This window comes from Cavia porcellus, unplaced genomic scaffold, assembly GCF_034190915.1.
Source record: "Cavia porcellus strain 051 isolate PalLab524CR breed Dunkin Hartley unplaced genomic scaffold, mCavPor4.1 scaffold_8, whole genome shotgun sequence".
NCBI lineage: Eukaryota > Metazoa > Chordata > Mammalia > Rodentia > Caviidae > Cavia > Cavia porcellus.
Window position 1 is genome coordinate 74,089,027 of NW_026947491.1, and position 17,286 is coordinate 74,106,312.

A 17,286-nucleotide genomic window follows, 5' to 3' on the forward strand; every position below is an offset into this window, starting at 1 on the left:
TTTCAATCACTGCTTGTTTTATTTCTCAGGTTTCTTGAGTTGTTTTCATGATTTCAAACGTAGAAGAATAATTTTGCCTTATAAAGAATATCCATCTCTGTTCATTGGGTTTTAATTCATTCGTTATTTTTGCCAAATTCTCCATCATTCAGTAAATTGCCTATAATGTATTTTTATAAAAATAACAACCAATAATGAATTAGCTGCTAGACTCCTCTGAGTTAGCTGTTAGACCCCTGCCATTTGTTAACATTGTTTGTCCTGAGTTCAGAAAGCAACCCTATTCCTACAGCACTGGGAAGTTGAATTCTTAAACAGTGACTCATTTTCACCTTTTTGTTGTTAGAGTGTACAAGAAAAGCCAAAATAGAAAGCTCTTATTACAAGTTTGCCCTAAGGCCAATGTAGACCATTGCCTCAGGGCTTAATGTTTGTTCTGACTTCCCTAATTTCATGGCCACAGAAGCATTTTGGGATGTGCGTACACTTACAGACTGAGTAGTTATTTGCCAGAGCATTAGGGGAGACATTGAGGGAACCCTGGACCCCTTGAGGAATTGCCTACCTTTCTGTCTCCCCTTCATCTGTCACTTGAAAAACTCACCTTTGGTTTCATTTAGTAATGAATCAGGCCAGGGTTTGGAAACTTCAGCCATATGTTAGGCAAACTTCCTCCTTCCTTTTGGACACAAGCAAGGAATAATAATAATAGTTGTTATTAGTATTAATTTTTTTGAGACAAAGTCTTGCTATGTTACACAGGTTTATCTCAGCTGGTGCATTCAACTGTACCCTCCTGCCTCAGCCTTCTGAGTACCTGGGGCTGCAGGCAGTACCACTGTACCTCTTGAGGTAGGAATTATGGTTTTGCATACTTGTTATAAGGAAGGAAGCCATCAAGTTTTCCTAGGTTTGACTACTTTTGCTCTCTTCCTAGTTTTGAATTGGGAAGATATTAAGAAAAAATGAAGGAAAGTAGAAATAAAACATTTTCGTTGGCCGTTTTGTTCACTTAGTAAACAGAATAATTGCTGCTATGCATTTGCTCTATGAGAAATATAACCTTTTCATTTAGGACTTAACACTGCAACTTAGTGAAGTTCTTCTGTGATCTCAGTTAAATGCTGAAACTTTAAAGAAAACTCCAGGTAGGGTCTCATCATGGCTTGGAACCATCATATGGTTTAAAAGTTAAGTTCTTCATTTAGAAACAGTTTTAATTCTCTCAAGATTTGCAGAGGATAATTGTTCTTTTCTTAGAATGATGTCATTGACAATAACACACCTTCTTGTTTTCCTGAAAATTCAAATAGAATAATTGGTCTTTTCTGCAGGTTGCAGTATATCTCAACATGTAGGCTCAGTGATGTTTGGAACCTCATGTGGATAGCCTGTGAAATCTGGTTTCACAGAACTTCTGTTTTACCATGGCATTATTTTAAATCATTAATTCAGGACTTGCTTTTGAATCTCTTTGAAGTTCAAAAGTATATTTTCAAAATATATTTTATTGTTGTTTCTGTTCTTTCTTCTTCTTTTTCTTTTTTCTTTTCTCTTTTTTTCTTTCTTTTTGAGACAGGCTCTCACTATCACTTCAGGCTGGCCTCAGACTCACAGCAGTCCTCCTGTCTCAGCTTCCCAAGTGCTAGGATTACAGGTGCGTGCCACCACACCCAGCTCTAAATATATTTGTAAGGGCAGAGTTGTTTACTGTGGAGTGCCTCACCATAAGAATATTCTAGGCAAAACAAAGCAAAGCACAGTATTCTAGACAATAATCAGGACATACTTAGGATGTTTTACGATTATTTGTCTTTTGAAATTGCAGTTTATCTCAACATTCTGTATTTTTTCTGGCAACCTTAACTGTGCTGCTTGATAAAGTTGAGAAATGCTGGTAACAGAGGAACACCTTGGAGAGTGTTGAGGCCTCCTCGTTATGGGAGAGGACTTAGTACTGTTGAAGGTTCGGTGTCCTCAGGCGACACTGTTTGTCCTGCTCTTAGTCCTCCCTGTGTATCGGTCTGGTAGCTTCAAAGGTAATAAATAGTAGGGGGCAGCAAGACCCTTCCTCTGAGAGCTGCTACTCTACCTTAACTCTTTCAGTCATTCTTCTGGATAAGGTGAAGGTTTCCCAGTATAATTCGTATTTCTGATTGTCTAGCCATCTTTTTACTATGTTGTGAAGGTATAAAGATGAACAAACATATACAAAGTCTGATGAATGCTCAGTAGAAAGGAAATAGTGTGGAATAGAACCTGAAGGCTCGAACCGTTCCTATGATAAGTCTTTTCATCTGGAAATGAAAAGATAGTTATCATTGTTTCCGGGAATTGGGATGGTTATATGAATCAGATGATGTTACTTGTTTGGAAGACACCTAATATATGTATACTGGCTGAAAAGAAGTAAAAAATAAGAAACATTGATGGAAATTGTAATTTTTTACTTTTAGTGGTTTTTAAATGTACAGCGATTTGACAGCACATAAAATGTGAACTGCCTAGAAATTAACCAATGCACTTGTTAGCAGAAACTTTGATTTAGAATCTCATGACTGAGAAGCTTGTGGATTGTATAGATCGTTTGCACAAGTTACAGAAAATTCCATATTATGCCAGTGAAATATGTAGATTTCTATATCTGGTATAAGTCAGAAGAGATTCTTCCTGAAGAAAGTAGATTAGAAGACTTCAGAGGAGCCCTTTGAACTTGTAGAGAATAATTACGTTCATTATCTTACCAGTTACCTCCGCTTCCTGGGTAAGGTTTGCCAGATGATGTAAGCTGCCTTGCCCTATTAAAGCAACTCAAACGTGAACAGAAAACTCCAATGCACAAATGTTTTAGCTTTATGATACAAATTATGGGTCTTCACGTAAACCTGGAAGTTATTAGAAGGCAGAAATTTCTAGTTTTATATTGTAATATTGATGTTTTCATCTCAGTACTCACATGCAGTATCTCTTCATCATGTTTGTGGTTCTGCTTCTGAAACTTGCTGTTGTTGTTGTTTTTCTTACAGTTGCACCCTCTCTCTTTTTTATTTCTGAGACAAGGTCTTGCAAAGTTTCCCTGGCTGTCTTTTAACTTGTAATCTTCCTGCTTCAGTCTCCTGAGTAGCTGAGATTTCAGATGTGTAATAGTGTACTCAACTTAGTTATAAACACTTCTCTAAATTCTTATTCTGCTCCTGAAGTTCAAATATCTCACAGGACCTTGCAGAAAAGATTACCTTGAACTGAGGTACTGTGCCACTACCAGTCCCTTCTGTTCCATAACTGCAATTTCTTAAAACTGCAGGATTCTGTTTAGTAGAGTGTAAGATTTCTTTAGGAAGACAGTAATTCTTTGTGGTGTGTCCTACTTTTTATTATTGGTAGTAAATTAAAAAATACAAATAATCCGGGTTTATGCTAGACAAAGTATTTGAGATGAAATTTGGGTAAATTTAACTCTTAAGACTTGCTACACATATGCACATTACATACAATGCTTTTTTAGTTCTGCAAAGAACATATTGAAAGTTATACTTTTCTTTGCTAAAGTATGTAAGAAATAGTAAGTTATTGGCATATAGTAGGTGTTCTAATAATTAATGAACACTTAGAGTGTTCATACTTGCCAGCTTCTGTTCTTAGTATATTAAGCTTAACAACCACCTGTGGGGAGAAGCACTATGACTTATGAAATAATATGGCTGAATTCTGATAAACGATAATTTTGTCAGTAGTGTTGCCGGAAAACATGAAATAGAAGAGTCTTCAGAAATGTGTATGAACCAAAGTCTGTGTTTTAAAATATTCTGAGTTGTTAGCCGCAGGTTCTGTTTAATGTGGTTCTTCCTTATCCTTGGCCTGTAGGACAACATCTAACACACACAGTTGGTGTTCTGTAAGTCACTGAATTTACACTTAACAATTTCTTTTTTAATGTGGCTGTAATGTTAAGGTGAAATCTGTACTCTATCCTGTTTACAATGAGAATTTCATTACTGGGCAAGTGGGGTCTGGGAGGCAGGACTGGAAGACACACATGTCAGAAAAATAAATTTTCCTGACCGCTTAGCAAATGATTGTTTCAGCATTTCTTGTATCACTCTCATGTATGTAGTTTTATGTGGTCAACAAGTAAGGAGAAAGTAAGGCTACACTAAAGTGGCCTTGCAAATACATACTAGAGTTGTCTCTGCCCACAATATTTTTAACAAGCCTCCTATGACCCCAGGAGGTATATGGATAATAAAATAGTAAAAGCAAAATTTTTCATACTCAGAATCAGTCATTGCTTGTCTAGTGACTGTTTTCTGTGCTTGTTTAACATCTGTTAGCTCTTTTAATGAGGAAACATCTTTTTCTCCTGTTATTAGTCTCATAATCACTTATTTAGTTACAGGTGGAAAATGAAAGAAAAATAGAGCAGGGAATGAGGCAGTTACTATAGCAATTCTAAGAATAGCTGAGGTTATTTGGAGAAATGATATCCTTTCAGTTTGATCCTTGAGACTATTTTTGTTTTACTGTAGTTGCTTCCAAGATGTGCATTATCTTGAATTTTGTGGTTCTACTTCACATAAACAAGATAAGAAGATTATCTTGTTTTACAGGGAAATTTCAGCCTTGGCCATTTTTGAAAAATGAGTCTTCTCTTTCTAGAAATAGTTTTTTTGTTTTAATCCCAAAGAGAATGCGGATTATGGATTTTGCCCATGGAAAGTAATGTTTACTTTGGTCTTAGCGGATACTTAAGTTTGGTACTACATTTAGATGTAGTGGTGATCAGACCATAACTAACAACCCATATTGCCAAACCATTTGTAAAGTTTATCGCTTTAGTGATTTCCAAAGGTGAGAGTTTTAAGTCCTGTTACAGGGTTTTGGTTCATCATTCTCTGAATACCAAAGAAATTAAACTTGGTGCTTCTGTGCATATGATTGTTTTGTATATAGAAGAGAATGAAAGGGGAGATGCAGAGCCCACAGTTTCTGCACATCAGTTGCGTGCGTGTGTGTGTGTGTGTGTTTTCTATTTATCTAGTTGCTGGGCATGGCATTGGTGGAATCTGTTACCATTCATGGCTCCATCCCTTTTATTGCTAGACTAGGTTTTGATTTTGCTAAAGTTGTAATAACCCTCAGATCAATTGCGCTGAATGAAATATGCTTTACTTGTTGCTTATTTTTTTCATTCAGCATCTATGCTATTTGACTTCAAGTGATATTCCTGCTTTCTTATTTCTGTCCCATCCTTCCCCTTACATTTGGCTTTGTGAAAACCTGAATGCAGCAAAGTACCTGATTCTGATACAGTATATCTTAGCCTTACTGAGACTGCAGGGCTATTTGCTGTACGTTTATAAATGTATTTGGATTTCCTCCCAGTAAACTTGTTGTAGCGTTTAATATTCATGACCTGTGGTACTTTAAAACTTGGAACATCTGCCAGCACTGCTAACCAGATAATACCACAAATGAAGTTGAGGTTCAGAAATATTTTAAAATTCAAAAAGTCAAAGATTAAAAAGGTATTTTATTCCTGTAGTTTGGCTCCATTGCTCAGCTGATTCAAGATGATTCTGTATTCTAGTTACAGTTTAGCTTCAAGTTGAGTAATTTAAATGTGGAGAGCTATCATCACAAGCTTCTGTAATGATGTTTGAATTACAGATTTTTTTTCTCCCTTTGGTTTTTCCAGACAGGGTTTCACAGTGTTGCCCAACCTGGCCTAAAGCTCATAGTCTTTCTGCTTTAGCTTCCTGAGTAGTAGGATTTATTTACAGGTGTGTCCTAACATTCCCGGCTACGTTATAGTCTTAAACTTTTGAACAACAATCTTCACAAGTTATATTAAAAAGAATGATTGTATTAAAGCATGTGGGAATTCAAAGATAAATCGACAGGACTCTGGTCATAACTTTTTAGAGTAGTGTGAAGTTGAAAATAGTGTGTGTAAATTCGCAACTTTAATTCAGGTAGGGAAGTGGTTAGGATATAGGGGACACATCAGGAGTTTTAGGCGGGTTTACAGGGAGGAAAAGTGACTTTCAGCTGATAGATTCAAGAAACGTCTTCAAACCAGAGCCATTCAAGCGGAGCCCTGCAAGATAGTTCAATATGGGCATCATATCTAGAGATACGAGCAAGGCAGGAACCTGCAGCATGAGCACACATAGGAGAAAACTCGGGTGTGACTGAGGACCGCTGAGCAGTGGTTTTGACAGAGTGCATGAAGTTTATAGAGGAAACCAGGTCAAGAAAGGTAGATTGAGACCCACCAGGGGGACCATGATATAGGGGCATTTTAAAGCATGTACTGGTCCCCAAATATTGGAAGTCAATTTTTAAATTTTAAAAACTTGAATTTAGACCATGAGAAAAATCTAGGACTATATAGGACCACTTCATTTTTGTACTTGAGATGGGAGGCAGGACCTTTTTCTGTTCTTTCCTAAACATGAAGCTTTTTCTGGCTTTTTGTGGTGATGCGGCTCAGAATTTGACTCAGGAGTTGAAGTTAATACTGTATCTTATTCACTAAGTGTGTCTCCTGTTGGTATATATCTCATCATCCAGCATTTTAAAAAAGCATTTATTTTCTGAACACTGGTGGTGTTTTACATTTTTCACTCAGTAATATTTGGCATATTATTGTGAACTTCTAGTGAGAAAAATAGGGGGCCTTTAAGGACTTTCTTCGGTGTCTTCCTTTCAGCGTTGCTGAACAATGCTCAAATACAACCATGAACAGCCACAAGTACAAAATCTCTCTTTGTTTATTACTCTTGGATAGAGAAAGACAGAAAAATGTTTTTAAAAGGTCTTTTCTTTGCATTTAGCACCATGAGCACTGAATTTCAACTAGTTAACGCAATATATCACGAGTGAAAATGACACCCAAATTGGACCTTGTGATGAATGAATAATGAATCTCACTGAAATCATCTATGCTGTTCTCATAACACTGTGTCTGGGCTGCATATTACATCACTCAGCTCAATTTCGATAACCTGCTGCCTCCGAGGAATTGAGTAGGGGGAAGCTCATGATTATCAGGTTACTCATATTTAACTCAGTACTGTCAGTTTCATGGGAAATGATGTAGTCTGCACAAATCTGAGATCCATTGTCATTGTCTGGAAGTCTGATTCCGCCTTAATTGCCTAGAACAATGGAAATGCTAATTCAGTGTTGATTTCTCAGATGAAATTGAAAGTATAGAAAGCCGATTACATGAATATATTAATGATTCCTTAAAAAGGACACATGTGATAGGGGAAGATGGATAAAAATGACTGTTAAATCAAGTGCCTTGGCAGAATAGTAAGTGTCCAATGTGATACAATGGTAGGGTTACATAAGGTGGTTTAATTTTTGAATATTTAAGTTTTATACCTATTGATCATACTGTTCCTTTCTTCAGAAGGACAGTGAGAAATGAAAAGAGAAAAATAGCACCTTGCAGTGCCCACGTCTGTGATACTTCTGTGGTAGGAAGGTCAGTGTGCCCTTGCTCTCTCGGTTTGTCTTTACAATGCCATAGAACCCAGATGGCTCTTGTATGCTCTGCTGGTCTGATTATAACTCTTGCATCAAGTGAAATAGCATGAATTCTGAATTTAATACATGCTTCTTCAGTAATTATGGCCTTGATTACTAAGTCAGTGTTTCTATTCCAAATAACAGTTGCTTTCTTTCTATACATGTTTATTCATTTAATATCAGCAAAATAAGTGCAAAAAAACCCAATACTTCTCTTTGACATGATAGGGTAATCATCAGTGCTTATGTTTTGTTATATGGTTGTCATTTTGCTAATATGATTCATAGCAAATACAAGGGACAACATGGAAAACAGTGAAGGACATATTAAAAATATAAATGATTGAGTTAGTTTTTAGGAAGTGAAGAAACGGAGATATGTCTGCAATTCCCAGGGAGATATGGCTAAATGTAAACTACAAAATGGATATATTAATACAGACTTAGACTATATTGCCATGGTAATTATAAATGTTTTTAAACAATTAAATTTTTTCTTTAATACTATAAAAGGAAAAAATAATATTTTAATTTTGCACATTTTGAGTTGTTAAATCTATAGGTAATACCAATACCAGGTAATAACTTTGGAAAGTGTCATGTAGTTTTTTAATATATTGGTAGCTTTAATACTCTCCTCCTCTAACTTAAGTTTGAGTGTGTTGTGTGGTCATGAGAACAACTGTGTGAATATAAGCATATGTAATGTGGTTAGTTATACCAGGCTTATGCATGAATGACCAGAATGCATTTCCCTAACTTTTCAAAATTAATTTTTATTAGTACGTGTTTACGGTACCTGATTAGGTTTTTCATAGGGAGTTTTTACATGTACATAACAGTCCCTGTCCCTACCCATCCCTCCAGCTTTTATGAAATGAAAAACTTTAAATTACGGGAAATTTTTATTTTTCCTGATTTGAAGTTTCAGATGAAAATTTGCCAGTATAAGCCATTGTATATAGTCTTCTTAAGCTGTGACGGCAGAGTGTAATAAAAATTAAATATATTTACTTCTGTGAAAAGAACTGCTTTTTACTTTGAATGACCAACCACTTGTTATTGGCTAAGCTTTTCATGCAGAAGTGCTTGTAAGGACATTGTGGAAAGGGTATAGGCCAAGATCTTGCATAGTTAGACCTCCACAGAAATGAACTCATCTTCCAGCTGTGTGATCTTGGAGAAATTGCTAGATTTCCTTTGAACAGCAGTTTCATGATTTCTTAATTAGGATTATAATATCTCATGTTAGGTATAGATATAGTGAATGTGCATTGTTTGGCTATGTTCTTTTCATATCATGGGTATCATGATCCCCATCACTGTCTCTGTATCGCTGTCACGAGCATTTTACTTGTGTCTTATTTTTGTATTCATAAACTTTTTAATCTGTCATTACATGGAGCATTCAATAGACAAGGCAATGGTTATTCGGAACCACTTAGACCAGTGCGTGGGACGCCTGGTAAAATGTCAACCAACAGAGAAGGGAGTATTTGCTGCATTCTTCACCAGTATTGGTAATTAAAAGAAGACTGAGGAAAAGACTTTCAAGGATCGTTTTTGAGCAGTGTGATTTGACCATTTATCCTTTATTTGATTGACTGGAAACAAGCATCTATGCTAGTCCTTAATATTGCTTTCATCGCTACTATTTTATCACATCATTTTTATAATCTGATTTTTTCCCCTTTGGGCTCAGGAGGGTGCTGTTGCTTATATATCTGAAAGTGGAGGGAAGCCAGGCTTTTCTGTTCTACCCCTACCACTGGGTTTCCTATATATTTCCTTTTAGCCAGCTTCATAGGAAGATTAGTTCAGGGCCTGTAGTAGTTTACAATGTTCAAGTCTCATTCTTCTGAAAAAAAGAAGGCACTGTTATCACCTAAAGGTGAATGCTAATCTCTTTCCTTCTCCTATTCTTCCCCAACCTGGCAGGCAATGTTGCTGCAGCTGATTTTCCAATCTCTATTAGAACAAACCTTTTCACAGACACATTGAAGCTCGATTTCTTTGTTGTTGTTCAGCTGCTTAGTTTATTTCTCCACCTCCTAGGGAGAGCACAGAAGGCTGAAACTTTTGTTTATAGAACAAACGTATTTTCTGACTGTCAAAAATTTCGTAAAGTATTTTGGATGCCTTAATAACATTCGGGTGAATTTATTTTTCCGGAAACCTAGATTTTAGTAGCTTTGGCTTTCCGAGACAAATGTGTAGGTAATATGGGCTTTTTATCTCAAAAATCTAGTATTAACAAATCTGATTTGGCTGACAAATGACAGATGGAATGGGTGGGGGTGACTATGGACTTGAAAAAGGCTGGTTTTCATCATGAGTTTTCTTTGAATATACCAAGCTTAGATGGCCATCTGCCTCTCCTAGGTAAATTATTTTAAACTAAAGATTACAGGGCAAAACTGGAGTCTACTGAAATTTGGTCTCTGTGCTTTTTATTGAGGAGTTGAGGAAAACTGGAGGGGAGGTGTGACAGAAGGGTAACTCTTTAAAAAAACTCAGTAATTGCGATGATAGCTGGATTTGGGATGTGCTAATGAACACTGCAAATCTGACTCCTTCATATAATATTACTAACTATTCTAGAGTGTTTATAAAAACAAGAGATGTAACAGCAGGAGAGAAATATTTGAAACTGTCTGTGGCTTTGCATCTTGACCCCTTTCTTAACAGAATTTGAGGCCCCCAGAAAAGCACATGATTAGCTATTGTAGAGCCAAGGGTCCTTGACCTACCCCTCTAAATTTGATGCCTCTTCCTTTAATATTTAAAAGCTTGTTACTGTGGAAATTTTCGGTTGGCCAGTTGGACTTCAGTTGAAGTCGAGATTTGTAATAGACCTTCATGTCCTCATCACTCAAGTTAATCATTAATTAGAATTCCACTCTTTCGTTTCTCCTAGGTTCTCTTAATAATCCCAAGCTTCCTTTTGAAATTGAGTTGTTGTTATTTGCTTGTTTCTTGTCTCTTAGGCTCCTTCTTGATTTCCCCTCTTCCAACTAGCTTTACCTTGGCTTTCCTATTTGCATGTTGTCATTCTGCTTTGTCAGATTCATTTAAACCCATATTCAGATGATTTATTTACTTTCATAGCTACCACAAGTTTAAGACAGACATTAAAGTCGCAGTGTATTTTTCTTTCCAACTTAGTTGATGTCTTTCACTCAGAGTGCGGTACCGTTTGAAATAAGTTGACTCCCAACAGAGACATCTTCTCTGTGATGATGCTGAGCTTCAGACTGATCTAGAGGTGGAAAGTTAATAACTAGAAGGCCACCTGCTCTTCTGTGTCCTTTCCCACCTCTCTAGAGAGCAGCCCTGCACAAAACCAGGACCAGCGAACATGTTTGGCACCAACAGTGGACACATGGAGTGGGTGTGTAGTCAACTTGGTACTTTCAAGTCCAGGAATGTGGTGGCAGATTTGAAAATGCTATCATGAAAGTCTGAATCATTTATAAAGGCACTTTGACTGCAGAAAGTGACTTTTGTTTCTTGCAATCTGGTAAGCATCCAAATGGGTGACAACCTGTTGTGAAAAGTGAAATTTGATACCTGAAATGAATGTATTTTTGAGGTAAAGGGCAAGGAGGGAGGAAATGCTTAGGCACCCGTGGAAAAATGGGCTGATGGTCTGAGGACACAGCTGACTGTGTGTGGTCAAGGCAGCAGCCCTAAGTTTCTAGTTCTTGGACAGGATAATTTGTAGTCTTTGATTTTCTTGCATCCCGCAGTATAATCTTCCTCATAGTTGTACTGACTTATGTATTGTTCACAGAAGAGAAATTACCCATTTGAATTCATTAGCTTTCATTTGTATAGACACAGATCTGATAGTAAGAATGACACCAATCACCTTAGGTTTACTGTGTGCTAGTAAACTGTCCTCTGTGTCTTTATTTTGCTCCTTTCTATGAGAGTTGGTATTAACTTTATTTATAGAAAAGGTAGAGTAAGATGAAGATTATGGAAATTAAATAATTTGTCCAGTGATTCACAGATCTTGCACACTGAAGAGAGGATTTTATTCTAAATGTCTCATGCCAAAGCTTGCCATCTTCCCGTGATACTGCTTTTTTAACAAAGTTAGTGAAAATGGAAGATACAAATAGTGTTACAAAATAAATTATGTTTTCTTTTGTTGCTTGCTTTGGGACAAATGCTATTTATCTATGATAGCTTTAAATATAAATATTCTTTCACTCACTGTAGTTATATTTATGAACCCTAAAAAGTTATACAATGTTTGTATATTACCCCAACCCACATGTACACAAAAACTGGGTTACTCCACACTAAGTACTAATTGAATTCCATAGAAAGTGCTAGAGAAGCACAAGTGTCACACAAATTAATTTAGCCTGCTTTGGTAAGAGCCTGGGAGGACAGAAAAATGACAGGAAAGTTGGTGGCATCTAAACAGCTCCACTTATCCACATTTGTTTTTCCAATTTATAATCATTTCATGCTTACGCATTTCATTTGGGTTCCAAGTCAACTTACATTTTCTCTCTAGAGCTTCTCATGTGACAGGAAATTTGCCACATGTTTTTATTTTTTAGTCAGTGTTTTACTCTGTGGCCTGCTAGCTTCAGATTCCCAGTGTGGCTGAGGCTGGCCTCAAACTTAGGATTCTCCTGATTCAACTTCTTGGGTGCTGGGATTGTTTTTTGTTTGTCTTTGCGGCCTGGGGTTGACCCCTGGGTCTTAAGCATGCTGGGAAAGGGCTCTGTCACTGGACTGTACCTCTCCAGTAGTGACCCCCCTCATGCTTTCTTCTTTTACTATTTCTTTTTTTGGTACTGGGGATTTAATTTTGGGAGCTCTGGGTTACATCTCATCTCCAGCAATAACTTTGATCGTAACTATCTGGATTCATTATTTTTATCTCTTTTAACAAAGAGGCAAAGTGAACTCCAAATCACTTAATATACAGGAAAACTGAACTTCAATGTAAAAAGTAGACATTATTTGTGGTATTAAATGAACATAGGCTATGTGTGTGTGTGTGTGTGTGTGAGTGTGTGTGTGTGTGTGTGTGTGTGCACATCTGTGTGTGTATACTACTAATATGCTGGGTCATTGTTGGGAGCCGCAGCCCCGAGCCCGGTCGCCTCACTTGGCGGACGTGAGGCCTGTAGTAAAGAGTGAGGCCTGAGGTAGATTACCCCTCCCATCGAATATGTTAGTTTCCTGCTTACCGCGTAAACAACCCGCTCAACAATATAGTCTGCCTGGCAACTGATGATGTTAGCCAATCAGCTTGCCTTGCTTACTTTAACATGATTGGACACTGTACCCGTATATATACCGGTGCCACCCCTGGGCGGAAGAAGAAGCCAGGTAGAAGCCCGGAAGTAGAAGCCCAGAAGGAGCTGCGGAGAGCGGACCGATAGAGGCTTTGGGGCAGACTGAAGCACAAAAGGAGCCGCGGGGAGCGGACCAGAGGAGGCTTCAGCTGGGAGCGATCCCAGGGCAGGCTGTACGGAGAAGGAAAATAAAAAGAAAAGGTTGTCCACTACCAGACTATGTCGTGTGTCCTTCCTGCCGGCCGGGAGCGGACATCGACATTTGGAGGCCCGCCCGGGGACTGATCACCCCCGCGACGTGGAAGTGGACAACGCTCCAGTACAGAGCTGCGAGACAGGTGAGTTGGGGATAAGCCTGGGCTCTGGGTGGCGCGCACCTACAGGGCTTTTAGACTCCCCTCAGGCTCACGCGTAAGTGGCGGATTTTTGGGCCTCACGCGGTGAGTAACATATTAAAAAATGGGAAACATGCTAGGTAGCGGCACTAAGAGCGAGGGTGGTTGTGGAGAAAGCTCTCAAGAGCTTACAAAAGTATGCAGGGTATCTGAGCAGGCCCAGTCAGGGAGCTCCCGAGAGGTGTCTGTCAAGGGGAACAAGGATGCTAAGGAGGAGGACGGGGCTCTAGCCTCGGAGTCGTCTGACTCCGAGGACGAGGGAAAGTTGAATGGCAGGGAGGCCAAAGAGACTAGCTGTCAGGAGCCTAAGTCGCTCCATAAGGAGTCGGGTCTGCGGAAGAGTAGAGAGCTCCTGAGTGCGCCCCGGCGCGAGAGGGAGGCAGAGCCTTCCGCCCCACCTCGGGGGCCGTTTCCGGAGGCGATCCCTCGCCACGAGGCGGCCGCGTGGGAGCTCCCTCCCCTTTCGTCAGAACAGGAAGTGATGCACGGGCCCCCATTCTCCGCCCAATCACGGCCGCTGTCTTATGCTCCGCCGCCGGCAGGTCGGTATTTTTACAGGCGGCTTTGGCAGGGGAGACGCTTGTTTCATGAGGTACATCCACCACCTGGGATGGATAGTGACCCCTACGAGATATTTCCTGTACAAGTAGCTATGGGTCAGGGACGCAATGTACGGGAGCCTTTTGAGATAAAGCAGATTAGAGAACTTAAAAATGCAGTTACAACTTTTGGGCCGACTGCGCCTTACACCATTGCCATGCTGGAGAATCTGTCTTCTGGGCCCCTCACCCCCGCGGACTGGATTCAGCTGGCGGGGGCGTGTCTGCCCTCGGGTGGTTACCTGGATTGGCGAGCCTGGTATGCAGAGTCCTCTGCAGAGCAGGCTGAGAGAAACGCCAATCGGGGAGACCGGGGGTGGAACAAGAGAATGCTTGTGGGAGAGGGTCGGCGCGCTGATGGTCAGACTCGGTTCCCCGGCGCTCTCTGGCGGGGAGGAGATAGAGAGCCATCCGCTCCGCCCTGGAGCTCTTTTCTAAAAGCGGCTCCCCGCCGAGAGGCCGCCACAGGAAACCCTCCCTTCCCTCAGCCGGCACAGGAAGTGACGCCCCGTTTCACTCTGTCGCGACCGCAGTCTTATGACGTCGCGCCGCTGGGCAGACGGTATTTTCATGGGCGGCTACTCTGCCGAGCAGGCTGAGAAAAACGCCGGTCGAGGAAAAAGGGGCTGGGGATTTAGCTCAGCGGCTTAAGCGCCTGCCTTGCAAGTGTGCAGTTGTTAGTTCGATCCCTGGTACCAATAAAAAAAAAAAAAAAAAAAAAAAAAAAAAAAAAAAAAACGAAAAAGATAAAAATAAAAAATAAAAAACAAAAAGGGGGAGTAAACCCTCGAGGTTTGATCCCTGGTGATGTTTGGCAGATGGACATCACACATATACAGGAGTTTGGGACTCTTAAATATGTTCATGTTTCCACAGACACCTGTTCTCACGTCATATTTGCAACAGCAGAAACAGGTGAAAAAGTGTCTAATGTGATCAATCATTGCCTGGCGGCTTGGGCCGCATGGGGCAAACCAAAAATATTAAAAACTGATAATGGACCAGCCTATATAGGCAAAGCTTTCAATGAGTTCTGCAAAATGATGGAGGTTCAATTAAAACATGGTATCCCATACAATCCCCAAGGTCAAGGAATCATTGAGAGGGCTCATAGAAGCCTCAAAGAAATTTTACAAAAACAAAAAGGGGGAGTAGGCCAAGGCCTGGCCCCAAAGGCACGATTATCCATGGCACTATTCACACACAATTTTTTAAATTTAAATAATGATAATTGCTCCCCAGCTGTGGAGCACTGCAACCCTTCCCCCAACCATAAAGGGTGGGTGAAGTGGAAAGATGTCCTGACAGGACAATGGATGGGCCCGGATCCGGTAATCAGCTGGAACCGAGGCGCGGTTTGTGTTTTCCCACAGGAACCGGGACGAGAACCACTGTGGATACCGGAGAGACTGACACGGGCAACAAAGCCCTCGACTGAAGATCAGACCTGCCCTACCGGAGATCCATCACAGACCAACCAACAAGATGAATAGAAATAGCGGTAGCCCGAAATGGACAAAAAGATCCTCAGGCATATGCATGGCTTGCTCGATTGGCCCACGACCGAGTCTAGATATGGCGGGCATCCTTCATTCTCCTCCATAAGGTGACAATACACAGCAGGGTAGATGAGTCAATGACGGGTAAGAGCGTGCCTCCCCAGCACGACTCGACCTAAGCCAGGCCCTACCCCATCCTGCACGTAAGCCGCTGGACTGTTAGATGCTGCCCAGGTCTAAATTTCTCTCCAAGGGGATTTCTTTACGGAGAGGAAATGAGTGCAAGCTTGTGTGCATCCAGGTTCCGTCCAGTTTGTGCCTGGCCCTAGAAAAAGGACGAGGGCCTCAGGGCCTTGGCAGACCATGGCATGGCCAACCAGGGTCTAAGCCAAGGACCTACGGTGGGCCTACGCATAGGGCATAAGCCTCTGCACCCAGTCCAGGAAGGGCTACGATGCGCACATTCATAAAAAATAAAAAAGGGGGAGATGTTGGGAGCCGCAGCCCCGAGCCCGGTCGCCTCACTTGGCGGACGTGAGGCCTGTAGTAAAGAGTGAGGCCTGAGGTAGATTACCCCTCCCATCGAATATGTTAGTTTCCTGCTTACCGCGTAAACAACCCGCTCAACAATATAGTCTGCCTGGCAACTGATGATGTTAGCCAATCAGCTTGCCTTGCTTACTTTAACATGATTGGACACTGTACCCGTATATATACCGGTGCCACCCCTGGGCGGAAGAAGAAGCCAGGTAGAAGCCCGGAAGTAGAAGCCCAGAAGGAGCTGCGGAGAGCGGACCGATAGAGGCTTTGGGGCAGACTGAAGCACAAAAGGAGCCGCGGGGAGCGGACCAGAGGAGGCTTCAGCTGGGAGCGATCCCAGGGCAGGCTGTACGGAGAAGAAGAATAAAAAGAAAAGGTTGTCCACTACCAGACTATGTCGTGTGTCCTTCCTGCCGGCCGGGAGCGGACATCGACAGGTCATGGTTTTCTTTGGAATCTCCTTGTCCTTGGAGGAGATTAGACAGAACTTGAACATCACTTTGGCCTACAGTTGTATTGGCTGTGTATTTAGCGGAGTTAAAGCACGGGTTTTGTACACATATCCTGGAGGTTGGATGTGACTAACTTTGCCTCATAAGCTTTTATCAGCTTCCCCAACCTCACCTGAAAATCATAATATTTCTTAAAAAGCATACATGCAAGAATTAACTGGAGTCAGTTCACAATGAACTTTTTGATTTGTCTCTGAATTTCATATTCTAGCCTGCTTGCCAACCAACCATGTATACTTACTTTTATGTGTTCTTGACAGTGTTTTCTTAATAGCTTTATGTAAAAAATAATGAATTTATATTATGGAGGCTACTTCGTAATTTAGATAAATTTATTTTCTAAAAATTTTATTAATATAGTGATACAAAACTATTTAGACTAATTAACAATGTTGTGATGCCAAATAATGTCACATGTTTCTTAGATGATCCTAAACTACACAAGATAACTTGCTTAATAAGGCTTTTTGATAGCTCAACTTTTCTTTTTTATTAAAAAAAAAGGGGGGTATGGTTTTCTGGACTTAATCGCCAAAAGCTATGAGGCCTAGTTATGATTTTATTATTTGTTTATTTGGCACCAGAGATCACACTTACGATCTTGTGCTTGCCAGGCAGGTACTTGTGCCATTGAGCTATATCCCTAGTCCAATGATGTTGAGTTTTAAAAAATATTTTTCAAAGTCAACAAGCTTCCATAAACCATGGATTGTGTTATATCCCCTCTAATGGTAGTACTTTATAATAAGAAACATTTAGTGTTTCTGTGGGGGAAACATTTACAGTGAATGGAATGAATAAAAATGAAGGATTGTCCCATAATAGTTCAAGTCTTTCTTTTGCTTGCTTATAATAGTTTCATTGATATGTAATTCAAT

General features: G+C 40.3%; 1 protein-coding gene across 2 annotated transcripts in view; it reads left to right on the forward strand.

Moving 5' to 3' along the window:
• Positions 1 to 17,286, forward strand: part of Tmtc2 (transmembrane O-mannosyltransferase targeting cadherins 2) — a 372,199-nt gene that overhangs the window by 148,482 nt on the left and 206,431 nt on the right. The window contains exon 3 of one of the 2 annotated variants that reach the window (XM_063255227.1): positions 1,580 to 1,657. The exons of the other annotated variant lie outside the window; for it this stretch is intronic. Within the exon in view, the coding sequence (XP_063111297.1) occupies positions 1,580 to 1,657 (78 nt within the window). The remainder of the gene's footprint in view (positions 1 to 1,579; positions 1,658 to 17,286) is intronic. 2 annotated transcript variants of the gene reach the window in all.